This window comes from Schistocerca serialis, chromosome 4 (genome assembly GCF_023864345.2).
Source record: "Schistocerca serialis cubense isolate TAMUIC-IGC-003099 chromosome 4, iqSchSeri2.2, whole genome shotgun sequence".
Classification (NCBI taxonomy): Eukaryota; Metazoa; Arthropoda; class Insecta; order Orthoptera; family Acrididae; genus Schistocerca; species Schistocerca serialis.
The window spans coordinates 647,419,210-647,435,174 of record NC_064641.1 but is presented as its reverse complement, the minus strand read 5'-3'; the positions used below and the strand labels follow the sequence as shown (position 1 = coordinate 647,435,174).

General features: G+C 40.7%; 1 protein-coding gene across 1 annotated transcript in view; it reads left to right on the top strand.

Annotated features, from left to right (window-relative positions):
• The window catches only part of LOC126474660 (uncharacterized), a 421,515-nt gene that overhangs the window by 286,856 nt on the left and 118,694 nt on the right, over positions 1 to 15,965 (top strand). Inside the window, exon 10 of the mRNA XM_050102139.1 lies at positions 13,942 to 14,571. Within this exon, the coding sequence (XP_049958096.1) occupies positions 13,942 to 14,571 (630 nt within the window). The remainder of the gene's footprint in view (positions 1 to 13,941; positions 14,572 to 15,965) is intronic.

Here is a 15,965-nt window from a genome sequence, read left to right as displayed (position 1 = left end):
AATGATGAAAAGTAAAAGGTCATTCGCATGAGTTCCAAAAGGACTCCGTTAAATTTGATTACACTATAAATCACACTAGCCTAAAGGTTGTCAGTTCAATCAAGTGGGATAGCGATTACGAACAACTTAAATTGGAAAGATGACATAGATAATGTTGTGGGAAAGGTGAATCAAAGGTCTGCTTTTATTGGCAGAACACTTAGAAGATGCAACGAATCAACTAAAAAGAGTGAGGACACTATGCTTGTCCGTCCTCTGCTAGAGTATCGCTGTGCGGTATGGGATCCTTACCAGATAAGTTTGACGGAGGACGTTGAGAAAATTCAAAGAAAGGCAGCTCGTTTTATATTAGTGCGAAATAGAGGAGAGAGTGTCACGGATATGGCACGAAAGCTGGGCTGACAATCATTAAAACGAAGGCTTTTTTTTTTTTGTTGCGGCGAAATCTTTTCAACAGATTTCAGCCATGAACTTTCTCTTCTGAACGCGAAAAATTATTATTGACGCCCGCCTACGTAGGGAGAAATGATAAAATAAGAGAAATCAGAGCTCACGTGGTATGATTTGAGTGTTCGTTTTTCCCGCGTCCTAGCCGAGAGAGGAACGGCAAGAAATAGCGTGAAAGTGGCTCAGTGACAGGCACATACGAGTTAATTGCAGAGTATTCACGTAGATGTAAATGTAGATGAAGATACGTTCTTCTCAGATAAAAAGATCTGACGTCTCGTGTGCAGCGTAATTTCAGTTTAAAAAATAGAGAAGAGCAGCTATCTGATGGTGAATCTGCCGGTATGAATCTGGTAAAGGTCCTATCTGTTTTTAATAAATGATGCCATTAACAGTGGTTGGTTGCTTTTTCATTATTTGATGTAATGTTTCAGCGGATCGAAAAAAGGACTCCCCAGAAATTACACAATGGATTTTAAAATTTGCGCGATTTTTTAACTAGGCATGTGCCTTTCGTTGCTTCTGCAACAGTGTTCTCATACGTTTGTGTACCTTTGAGGATCAGTTCCATTAATTTATTTGCTATAGTTCATCCAAAATGAGGTTTTCTCTTACAGCGTTAGTTAGGGAGACCTTCTATTAGGAAGGCATCATGCGAATATTTATCTGCTTTTTAAAACATTTGCATTTATTTTGGTGCGTTTGGATGATACGGTATTCAAGGTTTGGATGATACGGTATTGAGCGTCTTTACAGCGACCTCGTGGTCACTATTCCCTGTGTGCATCATGATGCACCTCATTTTCTCAGGATTATTTATTATTTTTGCGTAACCAGTTATACTCCAACTGAACCATCTGCTCAAAATAATTTTCAGAGAAAGCATTTAGTACAATTTAAGAAGATGTTTTATGCCTGCCACCGGCATTGCATACGTACTTTCGCCAACATATCGAGTGTAGATTCAAGTCACAACCAACTATAAATGTACAAATGGGTACCTGTTTGATATGAGGCTCAATTTTTCTTTGAACCTTTCAGCAACTGTATCGTACTAGCTAGGGAGTCGGTCAAAGAAAGCAGTCATTAACTTATTGCGAATGTCAAGTATAAATGTACCAATGTTAGCTCACAGGAATAATACACTTCAATTTCACTGCAAGATAATCTGCTCTAACAAGATGTCACCACCAGCTGTATTAATCTATCCTTTCTGCACACCATTAGGTCCTTGGCAAAAATTTCGGCTGGAATTATCTCCGGCTTTAGCCAGCTTTTGGTACCTTCAATTTTCAGCGCTTTCTATTAGCGCTTAGACCTCTGGTTCTTTCCTAACACTGCTACGACAATTTACGACTATAATACCTATGGTTCCTAGGTCTATCCTTGTCCTGTATTTACCTTGCACACTTTGAGACTGAAGTCCGTTTTGTTCTTTCCACTGGGTGTTGTGCACTGTCCTTAGGTTAGTTAGGTTTAAGTAGTTCTAAGTTCTGGGGGACTGATGACCATAGATGTTAAGTCCCATAGTGCTCAGAGTCATTTGAACCATGTTAAATGTTGTTCTTTCCCAATACCCTTTACCTTAAAAAACCATCCAGTCCACTGCATACAGCCCCTGCTACCCGTGTAACCGCCTCCTGTGTGTAATGGACCCTGACCTATTAAGCAGAATCCGATACCTCACCATCCTATGTCCCAAGTCATGAAAACTGTAGTCTACACAGTCGCAGAACCGTCTGAGCCTCGAATTCAAAATCGGTCCTATCGGCTAGGGTGCAAAATGTGAGCTCTACTTTCATGTCACCAGCAAGACTGTCAGCCTTTACCAATTTACATCCAAAGCAGCACATTAAGACCGACCTGAGCCATCGCCTGCAGCTGGCTGCAAATTGTGCACTTGATATCCGGAAGGACTCATTCCACATCTGGAATGAACCCTCGTCAGGTACCCACATGAAGTGCCACAGTGGACTTCTTCTCCTCCTTGACAGCCACATTCCTAAGAAGCTCTACTTCGCATTTAACACTGAAGCTACCAACTATCAGTAATCCCGCCCTCTGTGAATGCCCAGATCTTGCAGGTCAAGTGGCTTCCTCTGGAAAAGGACAAGCTACTGAATCTGGCTGAGGAACTTTATCAGCCACAGATAGCACCTAAAACCTGTTTGTCAGACGAACCAGAGAGGAGAGAGGTCGTTCGACTGGCCTTCTAGAACGTCTTTCGCTGCTGGCCACACCTTGGAACAACCTCCAAATCGACCATGCATCAGGGATCAACCTCAGTCTGGGCAATATCCACGGTGGCTACAGTAGCGGACTAATCGGAGAGGGGGGGGGGGGGGGGGAGGGAGGTTACATAGAACATGGTGGAAGTCTGATGGACGCCTGATTCTAAACCTCGCACAGCGACGCCCATTAGCAACAGCCTCAGATTGGATGACTGAAAGCACCACCTGCAGCTGTGAGCGAAGGATCATCAACTTAATATGCATCCGAAAACACGACAATCACAATCCCTGTTCATACTAAAATAGCGGAACTCTACACTACACAGTTATTAAAACGCAGGACCGCACACCAACATGCAAGAAATTTAAGAATTAAGCTACTAAGCACACAGATGCATCAAAATAAGTCTCTTCTAGCTAGAAGCTAATAAATATAATTTACAATCGAATGCTGTACTCTGCTGTTGTGCTTCTGGAGCGATAGCTGTCGTCTTAGTGATGGTGATGGCACCATACAGTAAGAACAGACTTAAAGGAGGACATTTTTTCTCTAATCAAGCAAAATGTACAACTAAATCTGCTTTCTAAGACAATAACGCAGTTCTTTTTGTGCTACTTACATCGAGAATCTTGTGTTACTTTTATGTCTGTTTTTCAGAGGTTTCTGCTGTGCAATATATGGACTGAACACTTATCTAAACTTATGCAGACTAGACATACTGCCTTAGGGAAAATTAGTGACCATCACGTAACTTTTTAAATTATATGCTTCAGCCACAGTTCCCACAGATGCTATGATTACCAGTTTCGATTTATTACCAAATCATTTGCTGATGACTTGTTAAGAAGTTGAAATTGGTAACCATATCATCTGTTTGGAGACAAAGAGTTTGTTGAAGAAAACAAACACCCACACACACACACACACACACACACACACACGCACACACACACACACACACACACACACACACACACACACACACACACACACACACATATATATATATATATATATATATATATATATACACAGAACCATGCTTGTACACACTTCAGTACTTAAGTCACACACATATTTATATACAATGATGGCTATCTACGAAGAAAGGACAGTGCCTAAGAATGTCTGTCAGACTTGTTACAATACACATACTGGGTGTAACAAGTGTAAGTGCAGATATTTCTATGAGTTTTTGAAGATGGTGTACTGAACAACATTACATCAGTATTAATATCATTTGCAGATTAATAATTACAGCTACTACAAATTGTATATTTTTCGGTTGGGTAGTAGCTCCAAGTGTTAATGCTTATTTTCCTCCGCACAACAGACCAGGTGTTGAAGTGTATCTGCGTGGACACAATATGGTTAGTCTATACTGACAGACATCATACATTTAGCAGTGTAGTTACGTCTGTTCAGAAAACATCACATCGTTAAGTTTGTGCTGTGTTTCTGGGAAGATGGTTCGATGCAGGGAGAAAAACAACAAACACACTGATGTGTGTACATATATACAAAAATATCTGCGCTTATACTCGTTTCATCCTGTGTAAATTCATGATAAAAAGTTGGCAAGACCCAAATATTTCAGTTCATGCAATATTCACTGGATGAGCATTACTTATCACTAAAATAAACAAATAATGAAAAACAGTTGGTCATAAAATATATTGTAGAAATAGACGTTAAACACCAAACAGTTTGTGGGCATGTAACTTTTGGTTTGTCGTACTTTTTTTTCAAAAATCAGTTCTTATCTTCCAAAGTTACTTATGTTGTTTTAACTCATCATTTGGTCTGACAGAAGCACACCAATAATTTTTGCAATATTGGTTCTTGGTGTCGAGCACCACCATCACAAGAAACGTTCATCACAACCACTAACAACGGAGAGTTTCTGTAGGTTCATCCTTTTGACTGCAGGTCTTGGGGACCATGGCTGTTTACTATTGTAAAAAAAATGAAAAGCCTACAGCCATCCTTATGATTTTATTTATTTTGTAGCTACCAGTTTCAGCGCTTCGATACGCCATCTGCAGGACATAGTTGATGCTGAAGGGGTTGACACAATCCCTATAGTTATACTGATTTAGTGGCCAACATAACTGGCTATGCAGCCTATCTGTAAACTTTGATGTCAGCACACCAAACATCAACTGCCAGTTGATGGTTGGAGTACTGACATCAAAGTTTACAGGTGATGTACATAGCTACTTATTTTGGCCACTGATGCAGTATACATAGGGATCGTGTCAACCCCTTCAGCATGAACTACGGCCTGAACATGGTGCATTGAAGTGCCAAAACTGGTAGCTACAAAATAAATAAAATCATAAGGACGGCTGTAGTCGTTTCATTTTCTTACAATAACAACAGATGTCTTATGTTGATGAAAAAATAAATGTGAACAGCCATCAGATGAAGCTGTCGGTTCAGCATCAGGAACAGTGTTATTTATTTTTAACAAACAGAATCCTGAACATTATCTGGCTGCTGTACTTTACATTTTCTAAGAATTGACCTGTATTCTTAATCATCGGTGAGGTTGATCATACAAGTGTGATCTATTGAGACTATCTTTCATAATGGTTGTTTTGTAAGTAACATATATAATGAAAAAATCCACAGCCATTAACAAATGATTTACTCAAGAAGTGTCAGATATTCCTTGGCCCATCACTCATGATATAAGATCTTACACAAGAAAATTAGTCTACTTTGCTTATTATCATTCGCTTATGACGGCATTATACACTTGCTATTCAAATTTCTAGCTCAGAAAGGGGTAGTTCGAGCAGTATGTGGTGTGAATTCATTAATCTCTTATCGATATCTGCTCAGGAGCCTGGGAATTCTGACGTTGGCCTCTCAATATATATTTTCTTCAGTGTTGTTTGTTGTTAACAGTTTGAGATTATTCACAAGAATTAGCAGGTATCACTCAGTTAATATCAGGCAGAAATCCTGCCTGCATTTGGCTCGCACCTTCTTGACTCTTATGCAGAAGGCCTACAATATTCATTTTCATCCATTTTTGGTGAGCTACCACAAGAATTAAAAAACAAATCTCCTCGCACTTCCAAGTGTAAATTGAAGAACTACCTCAATGTTTACTCCTTCTATCCTGTCAGGAAGTTTCTGCAGAAAGTTCAAGCAAACTTCTGTAGTATATTGTTCATTATACTAGTATATCCTCAATGGGGCACTGTTAAGTGGGGCGTTCCCCAAGGATCGGTGCTGGGGCCACTGCTGTTTCTTATTTATATAAATGATATGCCTTCTAGTATTACAGATGATTCAATAATATTTCTGTTTGCTGATGGCACCAGCTTGGTAGTGAAGGATCTTGTGTGTAATATCGAAACATTTTCAAATAATGTAGTTCATGAAATAAGTTCGTGGCTTGTGGAAAATAATTTGATGCTAAATCACAGTAAGACTCAGTTTTTACAGTTTCTAACTCACAATTCAACACGAACTGATATTTTGATCAGACAGAATGAGCATATTATAAGCGAGACGGAAGAGTTCTAGGCGTTCGGATAGATATTAAGCTGTTGTGGAAAGCCCATGTTCAGGATCTTGTTCAGAAACTAAATGCTGCTTTATTTACCATTAGAACAGTATCTGAAATAAGTGACATTTCAACACGAAAAGTAGTCTACTTTGCATATTTTCATACGCTTCTGTCATATGGTATTATTTTTTGGGGTAATTCTTCTGATTCAAAAAGGGTATTTTTGGCTCAAAAACGGGTTGTTCGAACTATATGTGGTGGAAGTTCGAGAACCTCTTGTCGACCCCTATTCAAAAGTCTGGGAATTCTGACATTGCTCTCACAGTATATATTTTCTTTAATGTTGTTTGTTGTTAGCAATATTAGCTTATTCCCAAGAGTTAGCAGCTTTCACTCAGTTAATACTAGGCAGAAATCAAATCTGCATGTCGAATGCACTTCCTTGACTCTTGTGCAGAAAGGAGTGCGCTATTCTGCTGCATCAATTTTCAATAAGCTACCACAAGAAGTCAAAAATCTTAGCAGTAGCCCAAACGCTTTTAAGTCTAAACTGAAGAGTTTCCTCATGGCTCACTCCTTCTATTCTGTCGAGGAGCTCCTGGAAGAGCTGAAAAATTAAGCAAATTCCAGTGTTACATTATTGTTGATTTTCTTTATTTAAACTTACGAACTGTCGCCTGAATACGTTTCTTGTACTTCATCTGTTTCTACTATCATGTTATAATTTCATGTATTGACTCGTTTCATGACTGTGGAGACTTCTCCTTAATTTTGTCCCACGGAACAATAAATAAATAAAATAAAAAAATCCCCTTCACTCTGTATATGCTCTTCTTCCCCTCTCCACTCCTCGCCCCTTTTCTGCCCATCTCCTCCCCAGCCTCATCTCCATCTCCTCCTCGCCACCACCTTTGCACATCTCCTCCCCACCCCTCTCTCTGCCCACGTCCTCCTCACCACCCTCTCTGCCCACCTCCTCCTGACCACACACTCTGCCTCTCTCTTCCTCTCCACTCTTTGCCCATCTCTTTGTCTACACCTCTCCACTCATCTCCTTCTCCCTCTGCTCTTGCTGTCCATCTCTCCTTCGCACATCCACTGTCTATCTCCCGCTCCCATTCTCTCTTAGTTTCTCCTCATACTCCATCTCCTCCTTCCTCTCACACCTCCTTCTATGTCTCACTCTATCCATGTCCTCCTTCCCCTTCTCTCTCTGCCCATCTCATCCTTCTCACTCTAACTCTTTATCTCCCCTTTCCCTCTCTTTCTCCTTATTCGACACACACACACACACACACACACACACACACACACACACATACATACATACATGCACACACATTATTGAAAGATACGCAGCCTCCACTTGAATGGCCTTAGGGGCCGAAAAACATTGCAAACTAAGTTTTCATTCCTAACTACAGAAATTTGTTTATAGACTGTCTCGCCAATTGCATCTGTAAATTCCATTGGAGCAATACAGCAGCCGCAATAAAATATGAGAATGAGTATAAAAAATACTCTCCATAAATAGTTAAAAGCCACTGTTCGCTTGTGCAGTGCAGACGTGCAGTTGCTGAAAATAATTTTTTCTAGCTTTGATGATTCAGGGCCTTATCAGAGTCAGACAGCTTTACTGGATCACTTGTTTCTTTCATATTAACACTTCCCTCTCTTTTTCTATAACACGTTGAGCCATCTATTCTTCATAGTATTCAACTTCGAACTCAGGCCATGTGTGTCTTTTCTCTGTGCTCAAAGAAATTTACTTTCGTTTCGAAATTGTGTTAAATTTTTCTTCTCTGGCTTAAGGTCATTCACGTGTCTGTCGAATCCATTGTTCGATCCCCTTAGCTCTCGTTGTTAACTTCATTCCCAAGTAACCTAACCTGTTCCTCTCAAATCTTTTGTATTGTAGAGGTCGGGTATTTAATAATTTTTGTAGCGTTTGGTGGACCCTTTTTTTCTAACCAATATCACGTCGTTCAGCTCTCAATCCTCGGCATGGCAGGGCAGTGGTGGGAACCCTGTGGACGTCTTCTGATAAATAAAAAGCATGAGACTGGCATAAGTTCAGTCACAAGTTTAGAACAATGGTAATATCATTGCCGGCGGCCAAAATCGGGCTTCGGCCCTGTGGAGCATTTTGAGGATGCTGATCTCAGCAAGCAGTTTCAGCCACGGTCGTTCCTGACGTAACCAATCCGTAGCGGCAGTGTCGTTCGTCGGCATGACGGCGGTGAGGAATTGCCACGTTAAGGCTCTGGCCACGATAGCTTGCGGATGCATCAGCCTCCAGGAAGGACGTTAGCACTTAGTGTGCATCTATGTGCGGAGCACGGCAAGGTGTTCAGAGATGAACTGCGGAGATGAACTGCGGACGCTGTTGCGGACGGCAGCGTCAGTATTGGTAGCAGTAGAATTTCTCTGCAAGGGTGGTGACGTCTTAGCTCCTAGGTGGTCCAGGTGTGAAACACAGACCGCCAAGTAGGCAGCCTGGAGTGGATAGAAGTTAGCCGGTAGGTGTCCCTCTGGGTGGAAGGCACCAGTTTCGCAGCATTCAGACTTACGTGCAGCTGGCAGACCTGTAGCGGGTGAAGGCAGTATCTAGCAGTCACAGCTTGATGACTCATACGAAGATGATGACTTGTGTAGACTTCACCTTTGGCTGGCTGCAGGAAGTGGTGCTTGTCTAAAATGGAAAATGGACAGTATTTATAACAGCTTGGCCCTTTTTATTTTTTAAAAATTGGCATTGCTTTCTCTCCCGTAAGCCACAATAGAACACAGGCATGAGGATTGGTTTTTTGGCAACCATGTCGCCTCCACTTCAGTTTCTGGACATTTGAGTTGTATCAGCGATACCACAGTCCTGGCTGTGCCGTGATGGTGCAGGAGACCCAGATGGAGATATCTGTGGTGTCCGCGTAGTCTGCATACAGCATCTTACACAAAAACACCTAACTGACCCCTGCCACAGAGCTTTCTTGAGTCACCCCGCCGTGACGTCCTCTGCTGAGCTGGTCACCAGACTCTTACTCTAAACTAAGCGAATCAGTGCTGGAACAGCATTATATTTTCTTCTCTCACAGACTGGCATGTTAGTTTACTAAGATATCCACTGCTTTATCATCTCTACTTTTGCTTTATCTATATTTATTGCACTGCGTTCTTTTTCAGATAAATGACTTTAGATTGTTCTAGTTAGTTCATCATAGACAGTTTTTGTTGTTCTTCTGATTTTCTGTCTACTATTAGACCAGTACTAGATTATGTCCTGCGTCTGCGTTTGAACTTGGCATGCTTTGTACTCCCGAGTTTAATTTCTGTATCTTTCTTTGATCACTGATCATACTGTATCTCATCTGTTACGTGCACATGTCTCGGAGTCTTCTGCAAGCATACTTGCTTCTATTGTGATTTAGCAAAGGGTGGTGCGCAGTTAAAACCAGTATTGTAAGTACAGAAGCCTTCCACCCTTTTTATTTATCTCTGCGATACTTCTCTTTATTGTAATAGTATAGCTTTGTGTTTAGATACACCAACGCCATTTTTACAACCTGTAAAATATTTTGTCAAATCATTCTATTTGCTCATCAACAGATTGCTACATGGTCATGCAAATTTGGAGAAATGATGGCTGGAGTTTCTTTTAATCATAAGAAGTTATATTTAGTCACTCTCTTCCACATAATACCTCAGCCTGTTACCTACCTTTATATTCAAATCACTTACACAAAAGTCTGTTCTCACCCTTTAAGTAAATGACTGTAAATTACTATTGTATTTCCGTTTTTCGACACTAATTAGAAAAAACCTCAATTTAGTCTTTTCATTTCTCACTTCAGTGTCTGTTGTTTACCTGCAATATTAACACTTCTAACCGATTTTGTTTTAACTCCTGATAACTCAGTCCCGATCATCGTAGTATAGCGAACAGAAAAAATATTACAACCAGTACTTCTACACCCAAATTACATTTTTCAAAACTAAGTTTGTGCAACAACAGCACGAAAGACTTTTCATGTTTTTAATTTTCACGTATTTGTGCTTCAACAGACATCTATCCTAGGATATCTTAGAGGATAACTGTAACTCCAGAACCCCAATGAAGCAAGTCACCATGGTTAGCCCTAATAACATACAAATTAGTAAATCTATAGTACTAATACATGTGTCGTAATACACGTGTCTTAATACTTTTGGCGGCTGAAAACTAAAAACTTGATTTTTATTTAAACTTATTAAATCACTAGACACTTCGAGTTATTCTTTAGGTACAGCGTACAGTTACTTTGAAGAAGTATATTGGGTATGAATGTACGTGGGAGTGTGTTTAGCGACTAAGTAAACAATGAGCTACAATCGCCTGTGTACGAACTTAAATTAAATCATTGCTGACGGAGTAAAATCTCCAGTATTTGCTTGGATAATTGGCAAACATTCACCCATCAACTGAACAGCTACATTTGCGTCAAACACCGACCACAAAAACTTACAATGTTGTGCTGTTTAAGCTAAGTTTCATTTAAATTATTTACACTCTAACCGTCTGTGGCGCCCGAAGATTAGCTCACAAAATCTCTAAATGCGTACTGATTAAATAATTTTAAAGAAAATCTAATTCCGTGTGTGGTGAGCTTAGAAACATATTTACAACATTTTCAACTACAGAGTAGTAGATCAAAGAAACTAATACGGTATTTGTTAAAGCTGTAGATAGTTAAAGTTTAGTTCTGCTTGTCGTCGGAGGTAATTATTGAACAGCTCGTGAGTAATGCAGGAGTTTGAGAATTCGAATGGGCCAACAGCATTTTCGATATTGAGTGATTCTTAGATAGTCATAAGTAATATTTATGATAAATTATACTTCATTTTAGATTCATAATTACAAGCTTACAAGCGAATGAGCCCAATAACGCTGATTCTATAAAGACTAAACACAGTTTCAGAAAACTATTAACATCAAAAGTATAGCTGAAAATTCTTCCTCCTGTGGGAAGATAACGCCGAAAGCCTATTAAGTAGAAAAGTCGTCCATCAATGTAACAAATGAAAAGGAAGCGAATAAAATGCTGAAAACGAGTGTTATAATGGTGAAGGGCATTAAAACATTTTAGTGCAAAGATGGCAACATGAGCCAATCAATTCAGTTCAGAATTACCAAAATATCTAACGGAGTTGCGTGATAATTCTATATGACGTACGTAAGTTACGTGTATCACATTTCGAGAATAGTATGCCCTTAAATTACCAAGGAACCAGGCAGACATGGTAGTTATTCCACAGTCAACCCATTTCACAGAAATTCACCCGATTAAGACACAAAAAATGAGAAAGGAAATTACAGTTTTACTCCGTAAGGCACTGCCACGAAACAAGTTCAGTCTTATACTTGGAAATGGAATGAAGCATTAAGGGAAACAAGAATTTGCTCATGTAATTTTCTCATGTAGAGGAGATTCCTACTTTGTAAAGACGAACAGTACGTTCTGAATTTTGGGGAGAATATGGGGCAATATAAAAACAAACAAATAATTTACAGTATCAACAAACGCAGAACGGTAATATCAAAAGTGGATTGTGGAAAGATCGTGTATGTAGAAAAAGTGTAGGTATCAGATGGTCTTTTTACCCTAGTGTATGCTGAAAGAAGTAACAAAGAAAGTGAAAAGTCAATTTTGCTGTAGATTTGGGAGTTCTCTTAGGAAATTTAGCTATGCTAAGATTTTAAAGCGATAGTGCATTCGTTTGCTGGAAAAGAAGACTTACAAAAGTGGAAAGGCCACCTTGGAAAATATTTAGATGGGCACAAAAACACTGACACCAATGAGGAATGTTATATTCTGTGTGACAATACAGCCTGATCAAGTGTCTAGACGCAATTATGTAATGCAGAATTGACCTCTACATGTCGCGAGAGTTGACCCGCCAGTGTAGGAGGAGGCGGGGAGTGTTGTGTCGTCAGTAGCGAAACAGCAACAGCTGAAAGAGTCGGTCAGGAGACTTCAATGAATTCGTACATGGGCTAGTCACGGGATGTCACCTAAGAAATCCTTCAGAGACAATTCAACCCTTCTAAAGCTGTCCAAGTCAACTGTTGACGATGTGATCGTGAAGTGGAAACAGCTAAACCCAGGCCAGGCAGAGTTCATGTACTGAAGGACACAAACCGTCACGCATTACATTGTAAAAAATCGCATGAATTCAGTAGAGGGAATCACTCGAGAGTTGTAAAGTGCTAACAACAGGCCAGGTAGCACAATGACTGTGCTTAGAAGTTAAAATTAATGCGTACAACGTTCGATCAACTCCTCATCAGCTTCGTATTTTTGTAGTCGGTGCTAAGCGACAGTTGAGGTGAGATAAAGAGCGAGGCCTCTGGACCTGAGATATTTCGAGTGATGAATCGCATTATTCCCGATAGAGCGATTTTGATTGAGGAGTGCCTGGAGAACATTACCTGTCATTAAGCACAGTGCCACCAGTGAAACACAAAGGAGGTGGTGTTACAGTGGGAGGGGGGGGGGGTGAGGAGGAGTGTTTCATGTGATTAGGGTGTGGTCCCCATATTGCACTTAGAAAATGCTAAATGCGGCAGGACACTAACAAACTTTACAGGATTGTGTACTGTTTACAGTAGAGGAAAAGTTCTGGGCCAATGATTGTTGCAGCACGTCAGTGAACACGAGCATAAAACGGCATCTTTGAGGCAATGGTCTGTGGACCATAATATTCCTGAAATAGACAAGCCTGCTCAGGGTCCTGACCTGAACTCGATCTTTACAGCGTCGACTTCACTCCAGGCTCCTGTGTCACTTTCTTCTCTGGTTTCGGCTATTGAGGATAAACGGGCTGCCATTCCTCCACAGATATTCAGATACTTGATTGAAAACGTCACCAGTATAGTTCAAGCAGTGATAGAGGCGAAGGAATGGCATGCCCCATTAATGTCCACTGATAGACATACAGATATTCTTGATCAGTTAGTGTACATGCTTGTTCATAAGCTATGGTGAAGAAATGAGGAAAATGTTAGTGAACTGTTAAGGTGGAGCACAGATTTGCTCACTGTGAGGCATTTATGTACAAAATAGGAAACAAAACTGTTCTGGATAAAAAGCGATTGGTTTTTTTTTGGGGGGGGGGGGGTTCGGTTTATGGACTGAGAAATTTTGAGGGATACAGAATGTAATTCACTAAAGACTTCTATTAACTCAAATGGAAATAAAAGGTAAATTCAGAGAAAACAAAAATAAGTAGGCAAATTAACTATAAAAGAAATGGAATCTATGGCATGTATTATGTGAGATGTTAAACTAAATTATAGTAAGTTTGAACATACAGTAGAAACAGAGTAGATTTTGCAAGCACTGGATGTCAATCTTTTTACTATTTTTGAAAATTCAAAAGAAGATTTATCACTTTATGACTAGTTTCTGAAGGAAAAGTTAAAACAGAAGGAAGCTGGAAATTTATCCTCTGGATGATGAGCAGTTATAGCTCGCAACTCCTATTAATGCAAAATGAATTATTTTCACTTTCCCATACTTGAATCACTGTCTGTTCGTTATATAAGGCATTTTTTTGACAATACAAATTTATGAGGCTAATAAGAAATTACATGCTTTATTTGATAGCAGGTGATTACTAAAAATGGTTAGGATATAAAAGAGCTCGGGGAATCACACCCAGAGTGTCATGTGCTATTTCCTGATCTATTGTTTTATGCTGTGCAGAGCAAAGACGACGATACAGAGCCGTCGGAGGAAGTGGCATCGGAAGAACAGGTGAAGGCACCAGAAATTAAGAAAGCAGCAGAGGGGCAGACGCCGGAAGATGAGGTGGACGAAGGCGTAGGCGAAGAAGGCGACAATGGAGATGACGAAAGTGGTAGTGGGGGCAGAGACAGCGCACAGGCGGAACAGGAGGAGGAGCAGCAGAAGGGAGAGATTGAAAAGGAAGCGGCCGAGGAGAGCTCTGGCATAGGAGAGGGGGAACTGGCAACCGAACTGGAAAGCAGTCCGGATGAAACCGTGGGAATGGAGAATGGAGAAGAGGGAGAGAAAGGAGAAGAGAATGAGGGACCGAAGACGGTTAGTAACGAGGAAAAAGGGGGCGAAGGTGTCGACGAAGAGACTGGAGAAGGCACAGACAGAGATGCAGGCAACGAGGACAACAGGGATGAGACGGAAACGGAAGATTACGGGCAGAAGAGAGAGGAGATGGAGAGGGAGGCGGCGGAGAGGGAGGAGGCGGAAAGGGAGGAGAAGGAACGGCAAGAGGCGGAGCGGCAGATGCAGCTGGAGCGAGAACGCGAACTGGAGAGGGCCCTGGAAGAACGCAGCAGGCGGCGGCGCAGCCAAGAGGTACGTGCCCACCCCACGTTCTCCTGTTATGGCATGCCGCTGTGCTAGAGTCTTGGCTTGCATGTCAGTGTGCGAGCATGTTGGCCGTCGCGCAGCGCTGCATGCCGCACATTCCAGCATCGTGACACGACTTGAAGAGGACGCGCTCTGCTTTCTAAATACGGGAAGTCGACATAGAAGAAGTTGTACTTCGTCATTCTGTTGTACCCCATCTGCACATCTATCTCATGTGCGGGTAAGAGTGGGATAATACACTGAGATTAGTAGAAAACAGGAATACGTATAAGAATATGAGCTATTTGGTCGATTTGGACGTCGTCGATTGTTTTGTCTATTACATGCCACTTCCTGGCCTTCTGCAACTTAAGATGTGTAGATGCAAAGCTAGTGTATGACAACGAACATGTAATAGTCACACTGAGCAGTTATTCCGTAATGGTGAATTTCTTTAGGCCCCACAGCTGTGAAGTCTAATTAATGTTTAACCATTTAAATGTGACAATAACGATTATACTTGGTGTTGCGATCACTAGGTCACAAACATCTAGGAGTGATACATAACTTCTTGTGGAGCTTCTTTTATTAGAGAAAAAGTTATCTGGCGACGCTAAGTTTCTTTTATAATTAATTATGCCGCTGAGAGGCGGCAGCGTGTAGGCACTCTGTGCTGTTCGTTTGCAATGTGTATTGCCTATAAACCAATTATACGCTCTGCGTGAAAGGTGGTATGCCGAACTTCTAAAATATCTTTCTCCGCTTACAGACACTCATTCTTATAGTTTTCTTGTTGAAAATCACTCTGTCAGTTTACTGGGATAAGTAACACACAGATGCAACGCAGCTGGTTAGTAGGCTATGCAAATTCGGTGAAATCTCGTCGTCCCATGGCCAATGGGAAAAATGGAAAAAAAAATTCAATAAAATGACGACTACCGTCGCTGGTAAGCCAGCGAAGATTTTGTCACTAACAAAAGTTATTCCCCATCACCCGTGAGCTACCATCCCTACACGTTTATCATAACACCCTATATACACAAATAAACGGATTAATTAGTTGTGCCACCTCCAGCAATATTTTGTAGAGTACATTACAATCGTTTTATCTGAATAGAATATTCTGTTTTGACCACGCCTATTTCGTAGCTCCTCATTTTCTCACCTGGAATATCTCTAATACCTCGATTCCCACCTTTTGTGGTTTTCCTACTGTCTATGATTCACTTCCATACAGCACTGTACTCCAAACGTACCGGGTGATCAAAAAGTTAGTATAAATTTGAAAACTTAATAAACCACGGAATAATGTATATAGAGAGGTAAAAATTGACACACATGCTTGAAATGACATGGGGTTTTATTAGAACCAAAAAAAAAAACACCCCATATTGCTAGAC